At 41.9% G+C, this 17,373-nt stretch overlaps 1 protein-coding gene across 5 annotated transcripts in view; it reads left to right on the forward strand.

Moving 5' to 3' along the window:
* LOC105022641 (protein unc-13 homolog C) overlaps positions 1–17,373 on the forward strand; it is a 151,006-nt gene that overhangs the window by 128,788 nt on the left and 4,845 nt on the right. For all 5 annotated transcript variants that reach the window (XM_034296733.1, XM_010891248.4, XM_013137480.4 and 2 more), the window contains 2 exons: positions 133–213; positions 7,135–7,282. In XM_034296733.1, coding sequence (XP_034152624.1) covers positions 133–213; positions 7,135–7,282 — 229 coding nt within the window. The remainder of the gene's footprint in view (positions 1–132; positions 214–7,134; positions 7,283–17,373) is intronic.

Genomic DNA, 17,373 nt, shown 5'->3' on the forward strand with positions numbered 1-17,373 from the left:
GAATGCTTATTGGCTGAATAGCTGACAGCTGGGGTATATGAGACCATATTTGTATACGTGTATTTGTGTGTGGATAGGTGTGTTTCTGCATTGTGTGTGGGACATAATGTTCTTGAGAACTTTTCTCTGTAGGACCACGTGATCAGAGAGGAAGCTCGTAGTCTGACACCAAGACAGTGTGCGGCCATGGATCTGGTCCTTCCCACCATCAAGGTAATGGAATCTTCCCTCCATCCCTATGTCATCCATCTGCCTCCACCTTCCACTTTCACCTTCCATTCTTACCCTTCTATTTCCCTCCATCCATGCCTGTCCCCTCCCTTCAACTACTCCATCCCTCCGTCCGTCCATCCCTCCAGCTTTTTCTCTCTATACAGAAACATGCTGGAGAGAGATTTAACAGGATGGTAGCTAGGTATGTAATGAGACTTTGCCTAAAGGGAAGTTGTCGGGTTTTAAAGGGGAGTAGTCATGTGATGACAGGAGTGAATGTCTTAAAGGGGAGTAGTGATGTGATGACAGGAGTGAAGGTCTTAAAGGGGAGTATTTATGTGATGACAGGAGTGAAGGTCTTAAAGGGGAGTAGTGATGTGATGACAGGAGTGAAGGTCTTAAAGGGGAGTAGTGATGTGATGACAGGAGTGAAGGTTTTAAAGGAGATAGTGCTGACAGCAGTTGATGCAGTGTGTTTGCTTCCTAAATGTTTCACTTTTCCATACATAGTGCACTACTTTTAACCTTTGCTCTATGGGCCCTACTGAAAAGTAATACACTATATAGTTTGCTTTTTGGGACACTACAAGGATGCTGACAGTGGGGTATGTGTGAATGTTCAACGCAGCGCCATGAGACAACCCATGGAATCTAATTGATTCCTGCGTCTCCACGGAGACCAGCTCCCTGTTTAGATCCGTCATGCTGTGGAATTCTCTCCATCAGTATTCCGAGGAGAACGTCCAATTAAAGGAGTTGAGTTATGCCTCCAGGAGACTCTGGTCAATCACTGTTAAGTAATCCCTTTAGGTGGAAGAGAGATACACATGCTTCATGTAGGACTGGCTAAGGATTTAAGAGGAGAGACAGAGGAAAGAGAGAGGGAAAAGGGGAGAGGGACTGGCAGAGACACACATCCTGCATAAAGACTTACTGCATGCTGTAATAAAGGATAGGCTGACAGGCAAAGGAATACAGAGGGACAGGATAGAAGACAGATGGGCAGGACAGAAGACAGAGGGGTAGCATAGAAGACAGAGGGGCAGGATAGAAGACAGAGGGGCAGCATAGACGACAGAGGGGCAGCATAGACGACAGAGGGGCAGGATAGAAGACAGAAGGGCAGGATAGAAGACAGAAGGGCAGGATAGAAGACAGAGGGGCAGCATAGAAGACAGAGGGGCAGCATAGAAGACAGAGGGGCAGCATAGAAGACAGAGGGGTAGGATAAAAGACAGAGGGGCAGCGTAGAAGACAGAGGGGCAGCGTAGAAGACAGAGGGGCAGCGTAGAAGACAGAGGGGCAGCGTAGAAGACAGAGGGTTAGCGTAGAAGACAGAGGGTTAGCATAGAAGACTGAGGGGCAGGATAGTAGACAGAAGCGCAGGATAGTAAACAGAAGCGCAGGATAGTAGACAGAAGGGCAGCATAGACGACAGAGGGGCAGCATAGACGACAGAGGGGCAGCATAGACGACAGAGGGGCAGAATAGACGACAGAGGGGGAGGATAGAAGACAGAAGGGCAGAATAGAAGACAGAAGGGCAGAATAGAAGACAGAAGGGCAGGATAGAAGACAGATGGGCAGAACAGAAGACAGAGGGGTAGCATAGAAGACAGAGGGGCAGGATAGAAGACAGAGGGGCAGCATAGACGACAGAGGGGCAGCATAGACGACAGAGGGGCAGCATAGACGACAGAGGGGCAGGATAGAAGACAGAAGGGCAGGATAGAAGACAGAGGGGCAGCATAGAAGACAGAGGGGCAGCATAGAAGACAGAGGGGCAGCATAGAAGACAGAGGGGCAGCATAGAAGACAGAGGGGTAGCATAGAACACAGAGGGTTAGCGTAGAAGACAGAGGGTTAAGACAGAGGGTTAGCATAGAAGACTGAGGGGCAGGATAGTAGACAGAAGGGCAGCATAGACGACAGAGGGGCAGCATAGACGACAGAGGGGCAGCATAGCCGACAGAGGGGCAGGATAGAAGACAGAAGGGCAGAATAGAAGACAGAAGGGCAGAATAGAAGACAGAAGGGCAGAATAGAAGACAGAGGGGCAGGAGAGAAGACAGAGGGGTAGCATAGAAGACAGAGGGGCAGGAGAGAAGACAGAGGGGCAGGAGAGAAGACAGAGGGGTAGCATAAAAGACAGAGGGGCAGGATAGAAGACAGAAGGGCAGCATAGAAGACAGAGGGGCAGCATAGAAGACAGAGGGGCAGCATAGAAGACAGAGGGGTAGGATAAAAGACAGAGGGGTAGGATAAAAGACAGAGGGGCAGCGTAGAAGACAGAGGGGCAGCATAGAGGGGTAGGATAGAAGACAGAGGGGTAGGATAGATGACATAGGGGCAGGATAGACGACAGAGGGGCAGGATAGACGACAGAGGGGCAGGATAGACCACAGAGGGGCAGGATAGACGACAGAGGGGCAGCATAGAAGACAGAGGGGCAGGATAGAAGACAGAGGGGCAGGATAGAAGACAGAGGGGCAGCATAGAAGACAGAGGGGCAGCATAGAAGACAGAGGGGCAGCATAGAAGACAGAGGGGCAGCATAGAAGACAGAGGGGTAGCATAGAACACAGAGGGTTAGCATAGAAGACAGAGGGTTAGCATAGAAGACAGAGGGGCAGGATAGTAGACAGAAGGGCAGGATAGAAGACAGAGGTGCAGGATAGTAGATAAAGGGATTGGATACAAGACAGAGATCAGGAGGGAGGGATGTATGCTGTAGGAAAGAATAATGTTATTAAGATCCCCATTAGCTACCTCCAACAACAGCAGCTACTCTTTCTGTGGTGGACCCAAAAGAGGTACAGTACCAAATCAGAACCACAGGCACTGAAGAACAACAATACATCACTCTGCTGAAACAACAGTTTTATTTAAACAGCACCTGAAATCTTGGACTCTTAGATCATTTTGTAAACAAGAAATCATTAAACATGACATAATAAAGAAAATGAAGACAGCGTAGTTAAGTACAGCGGCAGGGTTTGGCGAGGGAGTGACGAAGAAGGGGGAGAGGTGGAGATTGACAACCAAAGTGATGGAGGTTGAGAAATAGGGGGAGGTAAGAGGAGAGATGGATTTTCTATGGCATAATCACTTTAATATGGAACCACATTTGGGAAAGGAAAGATTTGTTCTTTAAAACGTCTATGGTTGGAGGCTGGTTTATATCGTCTTTGATATTCATGTAGCTGTCACACAGAATAGAAAAGCTCAGAAAACTCCATAGATTCCCCACGAAATGAGTGTGATGTGTCTGGTTGTCGTGAGATTGTTATGTAACGGTTTTGTTGATACTGCGTGGACCAGCTCTTTGAGTTGGTAGGTTTAGGAGGATGATTCTGCATCATTGTCCCCCATCATCATAACCTATAATATCTACTGATCTGGTCTGTATCTATTCTGCTGCTATAGAGCTACAGAGCTTAGGATAATTTACTCTGAGCAGCTTTGGCTCATTGACTCACAGAGCGTTTTAGGTCTAAATCTGCCTGGTGATGATATGCCGGAATGCATCGATGACAGGGGTTTATATTGAGCAGCCCTTCCTGGTTTCAGAGCCACTGGAGATCTCCACTAGTAGAGTAATGAGTCTGAGAGGTGGGGAGAGTGTTTCCATGAGAACGGTCTGCCAATTGTTCAAGGTAATTTGGAGTGAGATTTAATTAGAGGCTAGACAGTGCTCTTATTAATAGTTGGTGGGAATGTCTAACCATATGATGGCAGCAGTCTCCCACTGTCCATAACAAACAACCATGTAAATGTGTCATTTTGATTGAACTCTCCCTTTAAATAAGGAGCATAGAAGTTCCTGCCTAGAAAATGCTTGTAAAGAGGGTTGGCCACCCTCCTGTTTTCTAAACATTTTCCCGACATTCAAGAATAATACTATGTCTGTTTTAAGATGGTTGAGTTTGATTTTCAAACCGCCATCCTGCTGTACTCTACACAGGTCAGATGTTTTCTGTTTATTCCCACCAGTTTTCCGTTGCAGCTTCTCCACAATACAAAAATGGCAAAAGAGAATATTTCTAAATATCTTATTCTCATGCCAATATTGATTGCTGTACATAAATGATTAAAAAGAACCCTTATTTAAAAGAAATATATATTAGATTAAAAAAAAGTTTGTATATCATGTTTCAAATAGCCTAATTATACCAGTAGAATGGGTAAGAATTAAATAATAAAAGTAACCTGTGTGAAATAACCGGAGTGCTCTTGCTGAGATAAGTACCATTATTAGTCTATATAGCCCATTGTAGGGGTAGACATTGTTCATTAGCTTTTGTAAGAGACTAAATAAATAGAACAGATAATGAAATCTTCTCAAGAAAAAGATGACAGCTTAAATGTGCCCCTGCACTCAACCCAAATCATGTTTCAATGTATTTTCCCTGCTCTAGAATGAGCTACATACATTTTGGGTTTATAATCTGTTTGGGCAAACTATATACATTATATAATTGGCCTGTAGTTCGACTATTACAGGCCACCCTTTATTGTTATAGCATTCAATGTTAAATTACCAACAACCAAACATGGGATAATGTATACATAAAAAAAATTGCTAGATTATGGCATGCTATCATAAGATAGCATCCCTGTGTTGAGACAGGGAAAGTACTGATTGTAAATTTATTTGTTGACAGTTACACCAAACAGCATCATAAGATGCCATACTGGTCTTTTGACTTTTTTGGATTTTGCTGTGCTGCATTCCATTTCTTGTGAGGGGCAGTTGTTTGCAAGCGTGCATCCAATTGGCTTATATCCTAATCTGTCAAGGGGAACATGGCAAGAAAATGATGGGGAAGCTCCTGGCGTTTGCATGTGCTTATTTGTTAAAGCACTGTATTAAAGCACTGTATTAAAGCACTGTATTAATAATGCTTGAGATAAAGAGGTAGCATGTCGGTGTGTGAGGAGGTAGAAATGCGTGTCTCACCAAAATTTGACAGTTGGCAGCCCTGTGTGTGTGTGTGTGTGTGTCCGTCAAAAGGCCAAATGTCTGGGAATTTGTCCAGTTCCACACACACATGGTGTACTACTATGTTGGTGTTGAATGGAAATGTTAAGACACCCACAGGAAAAGCCAAAGGACAAAGTGAGGGACCAGTCACCAAGTGCACTGCTGATCAACAGACACCACCCCCCAACAATATCCCAATTGGGCCGCCTGTGTAAACGCAGCTATAGTCCCTGTACAGCAGCAGAGGTGACAGGGCGAACCTCCTCTGTCTTAATGCAGCTAGACAAACAGTACACAGTTATTAGACCCACCGACTGCTGCCAGCCTGCATAGGCACACATAGTCATTACCTCCCCCACACTGTACAGCATGTTCTACCTTCCTCCTCAGCTTGAAGTGCATTTAATTGCTAGTTATTTGGTGGTATAGCTGGCTAAGGCGTGTTGGTGGCTTAAGGTGTTGTATAGGGACTGACGTGTGTAGGTGACTATATGCGGTGGTGTAGTTGGCTAAAGCGATGTCGAGATAGGGATGTGACATGGTTTCTGTCGAGACAGAGGACACAGTTGAATATGTTGTTATGACGCCTGTTACATAATGTGTTTAGGAACTTTCCCACACAGACGACTTTACAATCTGCTCTAGTTACATGTACACGAAACCATTACATTATCTAACTGGTCAAAGGATACACAACATTAATGGGGCATTTCACCACAGCGCAATTACTTCATGTACTGATTACACATTTGTGTAAAAAAACATCTCCTCAACACAAACTAGAATGACAAGGTTGACGTTTGCGGTAGTGCTTGCTCTGTATTGGTGTGTTCATAAAAAGGTTCCAGAATTCATAGGGAACGTAGGTGGGGCCCATCAACTAAATGTTGAAAGAGCAACATTGATCATTCCCATGTGGTGTTCTGTGGTGTTCTGTGCAAACGCAGTAAAGCGCTCTTTCACATTTTGCTTCCTTGGTGCCAGTAATGCACCCGGAAGTAACTACAACAACATGAGTAAACAGCACTTTACTAAATGTTTAGACATTAGCAAGAATAACAGCAAAGTAACCATAACTAAAATGAGTAGGCTATACATTTTTCAGGAGATTGCTAGCAACAGATCTCAATAGTTAATTCCTTCAGACACGGTTTTCAAAAAGCAACACTCAAATAAATTGTCGTTCTAACTAGCCATATCAAAAAAGAGTAGTCTTTACTTTCTTACAATGTCAAGCTACAGTTGGCAAAAAGATTTACCAGTAGAACAAAGAATTAATGCTTTCTCAACATTTCACTAAATCTGGTCAACACGTTTACTGAAGACATCAATTGATACATTGTGTTGAGTAAAAGTTAGTTAGCTAGCTACCTATCTGCCAAAGATTAAAAAAAAAAAAAGTACCAAAAAATAAGAAATTCAAATAAACAATGTTGCCTTAGGGCAGGACTGGGCCCTTCCTGAGTTGTAGACTTTTAGAAAAAGAAAATAACTTGACACCTTGTACATTTATCAATATAGCTGCTCATTGGAAAACCACTGACAGACTTCCAATGCCTCTATCAATTATGGACAATGGCTACTACACAAACTGATTGGTAGCTCGATCGGTGCACCTTGGAGGCTTTGCAAAATGAAACAAAACGTGACTGCATATATTCATCAGAACTCGCTCCTTCTGTCCAATTGTGTGAAACAAATCTCACTGCCCTAGAAAACTCTCAGATATCGTACACACCACCTGAGGTCCCCCCAGGGTGAAGTGCTCCTTTGACAGTTAAAAACCCAAATACACTTCATCCTTGCTGTTTTTTTACAGGAACACAAGAATGCTAAATGTGCTGACTGTCTGTTCTCTTTCTGTTCCAAAGACTGAAGACAGTGAATAACATGACTCTGGCTCAGTATGCTTTCCTTCTCTCCCTTTGTTATCTGTAGCAATATTTCCATGCTGGAGGAAATGGTCTGAAGAAGACGTTCCTTGAGAAGAGCCCTGACCTCAAATCCCTCAAATATGCTCTGAGCCTTTACACACAGCCCACCGATGCCTTGATCAAGAAGTATATATGCACCCAAACCTCTCAAGGTAAGAACGCAGCTACTACACAGTATATGTTTTCAAGATGAGGCATGCCATTTCTACTGGTACTTCCCCTAAACATTCAAACAAAGAACAAAGTTCATCTCTGTCCACAAATGTCTTTCCAAAAATGTCCCTGAAAGTCCACAAAAGCATACTCTCAAGGGTTCAGGGTTGAGGTCAATCTATTCCATTTCAATTCATTAAATTCAGGAAGTAGACCGAAATTCCAAATCTCATTTTCCTTTCTCTCAGACAAGCATTTGAATGGAAATTAGACTTTCAGTTAACTTCCTGAATAGACCCTAACCCTATTATTGTTCTCCTTGCTTCCATTCCAATGGTCAGCAGTCAGTGTTTTTCTATGTCAGCTTGGTTTCTCTCCAGTTTACTGTGTGAGATGCTCATTGCAGTAATTGCATTTTTCCATTCATTACCTCCTTCAATCTCCTTCTCTCTATATTTTTCACTGGCTTCCATCTCTCTCTCTGTCAGTCTTTGTCGCTCTCTCCAATTCTCCCTGTCTATATAACTCTCTCCATTTCTCTGTCTCCCTGCTTACCAACCACTCTTTGTCTGTGTCGCTACTGTTTTCAGCCAAGACTTTGAGCCTATTTAGACTATGTCAATTGTCGTGAAAACAATTTCATTTAAATAACATTAACATAATATGCAAATATGATTTCCAATTCATACTAGCAACAAGAAACTCTCCCTGCGCTATAAGGCACAAGACATGGCCCTGCAGCCTCCCAACCCTTTTTTTCGTTCTGATTCTGTTTATGGAGCTGGAAGGACTTCTTACATCACCGCTCATTCCTCTCCAATACACACTGACCGAGACGATGTCTTTAGACCTCAGTAGCTGCAGGCAGTATCGGTCGGAAAAGTGTCCCACTTAATCTAGGAATGTTACGTGGGAGATAAAGGGTCATTTTCATCCATTTGTTTTAGGTATACATTTTGAATTAAGTCTTGTTCATCTAAATTAAACTATTGTGATTTATAAACACTCTGTGCTCTCTATATGTTTTGTACTACAGAAGGGATGTAAATTCATGGCTGGAAATATTTGAATGTTTAGTATCTTATCCCAAACCTTTCTCAAAACGTTAGCACATGGTTTCTAACCATTTGCTAAATCACCATGTGCTACTTATAGCCGCTTGTTTGGCTGGTGGCTGCAAGTACTCCACACACTTTTTAAAAATACTTATAGAGTTGCAGTAAAAGCAAAACATGTAGTGGTCATTTTGATTTGAATTGTATTACAAATTGATTATAAATTACAGTGTGGGGACATACCAATTAACACAAGAGAGAAAAAATAATAAAATACAAAAATCTTTATATTTCATTTAAAGGGCAATTTTGTTAGACTGTCTATATGAATTGTATGATTCAGAAATTTTATGACTGGTTGGATTGCTCATGGAACTCATTACTATACTCTCAGAGGTAATTGCCCTTCATTTTCCCTCAATACAAATTTCCAGTTTGTGTGAAGTTATTAAATCTGCCTGGTGAATTGTTTTAACGTTGATCAATTAGCAATTTAACATTTAACGAGTTTTAGGACTTGCATATTCTTGTTGGCATCATAGAGCATATCAAGAACTATCATGTTGTCTGAGATGAAATTATATCCAAATAATGTTTTTATTTATTTTTTGCTCCAAATGTACATTTTAAGGAACTATTTAATGAGTGCAACTAATAACCTTCCAGTCAGGGGTAAAATATGAGAACATTGTCAAGGCATTGAATATCCCCGGGAGTACAGTAAAGTCCATTATTAATATAATAGAGATAATATGGCACAACTGAAATTGGTCTAGAACAGGCCATCCTCTCAAAGTGAATATCCAGTTGAGAAGGGCAATAGTCAGGGAGGCCATCAAGAGGCCTATGGTGACTCTAAAGGAGTTACAGTCTTCCACAGTTGACTTAAAAAGGGCTTTACAAATACATTTGGTTGATTGAATGGAGCAAAATACAGAGTTTTTTGAAGAAAACTGGCCCTGAATTTAATTTAGAATATGTAGAACAGAGTTAAAAATGTATGTTAACCAAAGGTCCCCATCCAACTTGACAGATCTAAAGCAATTTTGCAAAGAAAAATGTAGCAAAAACTGCTGTGACTTATACATGTAGACATGTGGCTGAAAGTCAACAAAATATTCACTAAAGAGGGTGAATACTTATGTAACTACAATTTATATATTTAGTTTTACTGTGTATTGTACACTTTAGCATTTTGTAATAGTTGTCTATGAAACCCTGAATTCTTGCAAGTGGTATACCTGCTCATTTGTCTTGGCAAAATGCCTCCAGGTCATGCAAATTCTTGGGTCGTCTTACATTAACCGCACGTTTGAGATCTCCCCAGAGTGGCTTGATGATATTATCAGGAGACTGTGATGGCCACTCCAGAACCTTCACCTTTTTCTGCTCTAACCACTGGAGGGTCCACTTGGCCTTGTTCTTAGGGTCATTGTTGTGCTGGAAAATCCAAGAGTGTCCCATGCTTTCGTGCAGAAGAATGCAAATTGTCTGCCAGTATTTTCTGATAACATGCTGGCATTCATCTTGCCATCAATTTTCCCAGTGCCTTTAGAGCTCACCCGCCACCCCAAAACATCAGTGAGCCACCACAATTCACAGTGGGGATGGTATTCTTTTCACTATAGGCTTTGTTGACCACTCTCTAAACATAGGTTGTGACCATAAAGCTCTATTTTGGTCACGTCACTCCAAATTACAGTGTGCCAGAAGCTGAGGCATGTCAAGGTGTTGTCGGGCATATTGTAACTGAGATGCCCAGACTTCCCTCTCCCCAGACACTTCCTCCAGCTCTTCTGGGGAAACACAGAGGCGTTCCCAGGCCAGCCACGAGACATAGTCCCTCCAGCATGTCCTAGGTCTTCCCCGGGGTCTCTTCCTACTTCTTCTGAAATCTTCCTTGGTCTACCTGACCTTGGCTTGGTATCAAGAGATCCCCAAATTTTCCACTTCTTAACATTAGAACCGCCAAATGCCTACGCCAATTGGCGTTTGATTTAGATTTTGCCATTTTTAAAGCTACACTCTCCTCCTTTTTTTTTTTTTTTTAAAATAGACGTATATTACATTGTTCCGTTGTCAGAATTCTAAACGGACAAACAGAAAACTATTTAGATGATTATTTGGATGAATGCGTGTGTGTGCCTGTATATTCCCTATGTGTACCAATAACGGCAGAGGCTAGGGTTAGTTTTAAACGGATACACGGGCAAGCGGCTAGGCTTAGTGTTGAACTGAGATACGGATAAGAGCCCAGGGTTAGTGTGTGTTTACTGAGTATACTCAACTCCACTTCACATGGAGTGGGATTAAGTACACTTAGGTGAGCCTATTTGTCATGCAACTTTAATCACATTATTCCACACTGCGAGGTAAACACTGTTAAACAGTCACATCAAACGTTGCTCTTCTTGTATAGCGACACACGTTTGTCCCGGCACAATGTGATGAATGCAAAGAGAGGTCTTCCCAAAAAGGCTGTCATTAAGACCACTAGCCTGAACTGATGTGTCCACAGCTCCATCTCAGACACTTATCTATGGCCTTGGCAACCTTTGCATGTTTTTGTGGAACCACAACACATTTAGGGTTCACTGCCCATTCCCAAGTCAGTCCTCTAACTGACACGTGCTGATGTTAAATAATAAGGTTGTAGTTGTTCATTGTCTTCTTGGCATTTTGTTGTATTACTGTGTGGCTTTACCGGTACAGAGTATCTACACTTTTCATTTTGCCAGGATGCCAAAAAGGGCTTGTACCTGCTTACTGTCACCATTGGCTGTGATTGGTGTGGACAAAACCCAAGCTAGGGTTTAGGTTTAGGCTAGCAGTGAGAGTCTGAGTAGTATCTGGAGTGTAAATCTAAATCTTTTGATTTCTAATTGTCTAAGTGGTAATTGTGTTTCCGCCACCCCTCCCTCCAATCACAAACATGCACCCACACACACACACACACACACACACACAAGTTTGTACAGCTACCCTCATGGGGACCAGAAAATAGAAATTGCATGCTCCCTTGCCCTAAACTTAACCCTAAACCTAACTCTTACCCTAACCCTAACCTTAACCTAACCCTAATCTAACCCTAAACCTAACCCTAACCTTAGCCTCAATAAAGTAACATTTATGCCTAAACTTTACCTAGATGTAATGCCTAACCTTAACCCTAAACTTAACCAACAACGCCTGGACCTTTAAGAAACCCCAATTCTAACTAGAAAATCAATTGTAAGTATGACCCTAAACCTAAACCCTGAGCCGGAAATTGACTTTTGCCTCACGGGGACCGGCAAAAGGTCCCAATTAGGTAAATTTTTTCTGGTTTTACTATACTCATTGGGACATTTGGTCCCCATTCGTTCAGTAAAACCTAACACACACACAAACATTTCCACATACCCCACAGCCCAGGACTTATCTGTGATCTAGTGTTGCCCCCCACCAGGTTATGCTACCATTCACCAAATTCTCTCTTCTCTTGCTGAATCAGCCCTCTCTCATTTCACTCACTTTTTATCTCTCTTCTTTCAGGCTCTCTATTTCTCTTTCCTTTGTCTCTCTCACTCCAATCTCATCTATCAGCCTCCCTCAGACTTCCTTAATCTCTCCGTCCTACTACTCTCTCACTCTCACCCTCACTGTTTCTTCTCCATCAGTTCCTGCCGTAGTAGCCTCTGCATATTTGGCAAAATATTGATTAAACATCATATCTACTGAGAGTTGCCTGTCACCCTCCAGACAGCACGTCATCATTACATTCTATTAAATATCTCTGTGTGGGTTCACTCCACAGACCTTCAGCTCGTCTGTCAGGTTCTCATAAATACCCTGGTGAAAGACAGTCACATATTAAATTAAGGCGCTGGGAATTCCTGTGTTTTTTAAGAGAATTGGGAGAAAAGATACACCACAAAGCCATTCATTGAACCTCAACAATTTTTGACAGAAACTACAGTATAAGAACAGAGTCCAGGGAACAAGACCAGGACTGTCCTGTTCAGCTTACATAGGCTGGAAGAAGCTGGAAATCCGCCTGGGTTGTGTTGTGTCACAAAAGCAACTGTCAGTAACACACGATTTAGCTGCTAACTAGTCCAAACCTCTATGTACTCACATTATTAAGTGTCAGGTACCACATAAGTAAGTAAGCAAAGTTCCTCTGCTGTAACAATGCCAAACATGCAAATGGGAAATACTCTTCAAAACAAACTTTCCAATGATCTCGATAATGATTTTCGTGTAAGTTTAATCTTGATGAGTTTTTCTCCACCATTAGAAGTGGCCTATTTTGCTGTAATTTAAAATAAAAAAGGAAATTACTCAAAATGAAGTGCTGTATGATCAATGGTATGACTTTCTTAGACGTCCATATGTTCTTTTAGTAGAAATCTCATGTTAAGGCCTTAGATATGTTGGCGTCACCTGACTGACATACACCATCACAACCCTGTATGTCACATGACACCCACATCAGGCAGTTGTTATTTTCTACAGCATCTCTCTCTTTTTCCTTGCTGATGCTCTCTCTCCCTCTGTTGTTATTTTGTGCTATCATTCTCACTCTGTCATCACACTTTAGCTCTCTCTCTCTCTCTCTCTCTCTCTCTCTCTCTCTCTCTCTGTCTCTCTCTCTGACAAAATGTTATCCCTCTGCTCTCCGACCCCATAACAGAATTGTTGGTGCATTTGTATTAACATAACTAGAAACACATGTTGGTGCCAGGTCTAAATGTGCATACTGATTGGAATTGTAAGCAGATTTGTTTGACCACCCCCGCATTTTGATCCTGTACCCACTCAGTGTCAGTGCAATCAGGCCAGCCTGACTACATTCTGGGGCACTGTCACTGTGCGTCGTAATTGCTCCGCCTACAAATATTCCACCTGATGAATGTAAAATGAAAAACGACAGAGCGGACCCTAGCACGCTAGTTAAAATGTGCTGTCAGCATTAAACCTCTTGCATCACTAAAATGTAGCGATGTGGGACATTTATTTTGGCTATAGAACAGATGGCATATCATTTTTGTTTAGTGGTTGTCCGTTTCATTGTCATCATCACTAGACAATTTTGGGTACTTAACTCTAGGCCCTAGAGCCCTGCATGTCACTGGGGAAGACAAGCCAGGGAAGATATATGAGAAAATCCTGAATTCTTTGCTTGCTTTTATAGCTTAAGACAACCAGCCTTAATCAACACACAGTTCCAGAGTCCTATTGACATACACAGAGGGCTAAATCAACCACAGCCTAAATTGCAGAGCAACATCTTTCCGTAGTCCACAAATCTTAATTATGTAACATTCACATGATGCACTCAGCATGATCAAATTCATCAAGTTCATGTTTGTTGGCAAAATGTTTTTTTTTTGGTTTTTAGCCTATTGATCTGTTCAAATTGTAAAACCCTCCACACTGAAATGTTTCATGAGAAACCTAAATTACAATGATAGGAAATACAATGGTTATGCTCTTCAGCTTTGACAGGCTACCTACAGTGTAAGGACAGAGAATACTGATGTCATTATAGGAGCAACTAGACAACACAATGTGCAATAAGCAATATTGAAATAGCGCCCCACCTGTCAGAGACTGAATATGTAGGCTATATTTCATAAACTTACATTTTAAACCAAAAAACTAAAAGTGAGATCAGAACTCATTGCAGAAACAAGGTTGCACATTTGTGATTACTAGTGATTACTAGGCCTGTGTTTTGCCTGTCACAGTAGTTCAGATTAGGGATTTCACGATACCAGAAATGTAGTAGTCGATACCAATACAAGCTTATTAGCCATTCGTGAATGACATTAATACAATAACTACTGTATCAATATAGGTGATAACAGACTTTTTCGTCAAGTGAAAAGATGAGAGAATCATGTAACCAGTGGTGTTTGTCTATTCTAAACAAATCCTGAGACATAATTGGAAAATCCACCAGAAATAGTCGCAATATAGTACAGTTTCATTTTAGGAGTCCCATAACGTATCTACTCAAGGTTGTAGCCAGAGAGGTTTTTGTCTATCCTGAACAAATCTTCTATTGCCACTGGCCGTTTTAACAGCTAATTAGCCATTTGTGAATTACATAGATACAGTATCTATCAATACAGGTGACGATAACTAGTGATGGCCATTTGAGGCTTCATTCGCGTTATTTTAGCAGCAGGATATTGTACTGGCAGCACTCAGATTTTCTTTATCACAATAAAAGCCATAATTGAAATGTATATGGCAATATAGTTAACATTCTAGTCTGTGAAATAGAACAGACAAGAATACATTTGGAACGGACATTAAACATAAAATGTACAGACAAGATTTTAAACTATATTAACTTATATAGTTCAATGATGGCTTTTATTTTGAAAAATTAAATCTGAGTTAGCACTGCTAGCATAATATCCTGCTGCTAGAAGAACGGTAATGAAGCCTCAAATGGCCATCGTCTTTTCACTTTTTTGTGAAGTGAAAAGACGAGAGAATTGTGAAGCCTGCAAAGTGTTTGTCTATCCTGAACAAATCCTAAAATCCACAAGAACCATTTGATTTTAGTCTTCCTATTACGTAGCTATGTAAAGTTGTAGCCATCAACGTTTTGTTTGTCCTGAACCTCAGGCATAATGCATTTTGACTGTTACGGGAGGCAAACGCAGGACCTATTGTTCTGGAGCCCGCATCTCTAACCACTACACTATTTAACAAGGAGAAGTCAGTCAGTCAGAAGCACCAGTGCTTCAACTCAGTGATGCAGAGGAGGAAATACACAGCTCAGCATGGTCAGCTTCTCCTACCTCAGTTTTTGAATGAATGAGTTGCATGATTCTAAATATCAAGCTGTCTATCTTGTGTTTGGAACACAGCGCAACTTTCTTTCTCTGTCTCTATTGCTCTTTATCTTTCGGTTTTGCTCCCCTCTCTTACTTGCTGTCTTTACTTCCCCCTCCTGCCCTCCATCTCAGTCTTTCCTCTCTCTCTTTATCCCTCTGCTGTGCCCCCTCTCCCCTCTCCTGGAGGTGTCATAGAGTGCACATCCTTAGCTAATGTTGGTTTTTGTCCTCTGTTTTAGAATGAAGTGCTTCTAAATGGTTCTTAATGTAAATGGAATCTTAATGTAGAGAAGTGCTTTATGCTATACAATTCCAGTGTGTGTTTGTGTATACAGTGGGGAGAACAAGTATTTGATACACTGCCGATTTTGCAGGTTTTCCTACTTACAAAGCATGTAGAGGTCTATGATTTTTATCATAGGTACACTTCAACTGTGAGAGACGGAATCCAAAACAAAAATCCAGAAAATCACATTGTATGATTTTTAAAATATTTTTTGTTGCATTTTATTGCATGACATAAGTATTTGATCACCTATCAACCAGTCAGAATTCCGGCTCTCACAGACCTGTTATTTTTTCTTTAAGAAGCCCTCCTGTTCTCCACTCATTACCTGTATTAACTGCACCTGTTTGAACTTGTTACCTGTATAAAAGACACCTGTCCACACACTCAATCAAACAGACTCCAACCTCTCCACAATGGCCAAGACCAAAAAGATGTGTAAGGACATCAGGGATAAAATTGTAGACCTGCACAAGGCTACAGGACAATAGGCAAGCAGCTTGGTGAGAAGTCAACAACTGTTGGCGAGGTTATTAGAAAATGGAAGAAGTTCAAGATGACGGTCAATCTGCCTCAGTCTGGGGCTCCATGCAAGATCTCACCTCGTGGGGCATCAATGATCATGAGGAAGGTGAGGGATCAGCCCAGAACTACACGGCAGGAACTGGTCAACGACCTGAAGAGACCTGGGATCACAGTCTCAAAGAAAACCATTAGTAACACACTACGCCGTCATGGATTAAAATCCTGCATCGCACGCAAGGTCCCCCTGCTCAAGCCAGGCCCGTCTGAAGTTTGCCAATGACCATTTGGATGATCCAGAGGAGGAATGGGAGAAGGTCATGTGGTCTGATGAGACAAAAAGAGCTTTTCGGTCTAAACTCGCCGTGTTTGTAGGAAGAATAAGGGTGAGTACAACCCCAAGAACACCATCCCAACCGTGAAGCATGGAGGTGGAAACATCATTCTTTGGGGATGCTTTTCTGCAAAGGGGACAGGACGACTGCACCATATTGAGGGGAGGATGGATGGGGCCATGTATCGCGAGATCTTGGCCAACAACCTCCTTCTCTCAGTAAGAGCATTGAAGATGGGTCGTGGCTGGGTCTTCCAGCATGACAACGACCCGAAACACACAGCCAGGGCAATTAAGGAGTGGCTCCGTAAGAAGCATCTCAAGGTCCTGGAGTGGCCTAGCCAGTCTCCAGACCTGAACCCAATAAAAAAGTTTTGGAGGGAGTTGAAAGTCTGTATTGCCCAGCGACAGCCCCAAAGCCTGAAGGATCTGGAGAAGGTCTGTATGGAGGAGTGGGCCAAAATCCCTGATGCATTGTGTGCAAACCTGGTCAAGAACTCCAGGAAATGTATGATCTCTGTAATTGCAAACAAAGGTTTCTGTACCAAATATTACGTTCTGCTTTTCTGATGTATCAAATACTTATGCCATGCAATAAAATGCTAAATAATTAGTTAAAATCATACAATGTGATTTTCTGGATATTTTTTTTTATTCCGTCACTCACAGTTGAAGAGTACCTATGATAAAATGACAGACTTCTACATGCTTTGTAAGTGGGAAAACCTGCAAAATCGGCAGTGTATCAAATACTTGTTCTCCCCACTGTATGTATGTATGTATGTGTGTGTGCCTGTGATAGTGATTGTGTGCATTTGTTTTATTGTGTTCTGCTCTTAAACTCAGAGCTAAATCCAGTTATGTCCAGCTCAGTGTGTTGTTTTCTTTTCTCTGTAGCTGGTTTTTGTTATTCCTGAGAACCCAATTCTCAGAGTGACAGGGGAGGATGTGGAGAGTGTCATTCACTTCTTTCTACAGTTTGTTCTTCACTCACTACACACAAGGTTCTGTCTCTTCCCTACCTTTCTGGATCAGTGTTTACGCCTAACCTGAATGG

This window comes from Esox lucius, chromosome 2 (genome assembly GCF_011004845.1).
Source record: "Esox lucius isolate fEsoLuc1 chromosome 2, fEsoLuc1.pri, whole genome shotgun sequence".
In the NCBI taxonomy this organism is placed as follows: domain Eukaryota; kingdom Metazoa; phylum Chordata; class Actinopteri; order Esociformes; family Esocidae; genus Esox; species Esox lucius.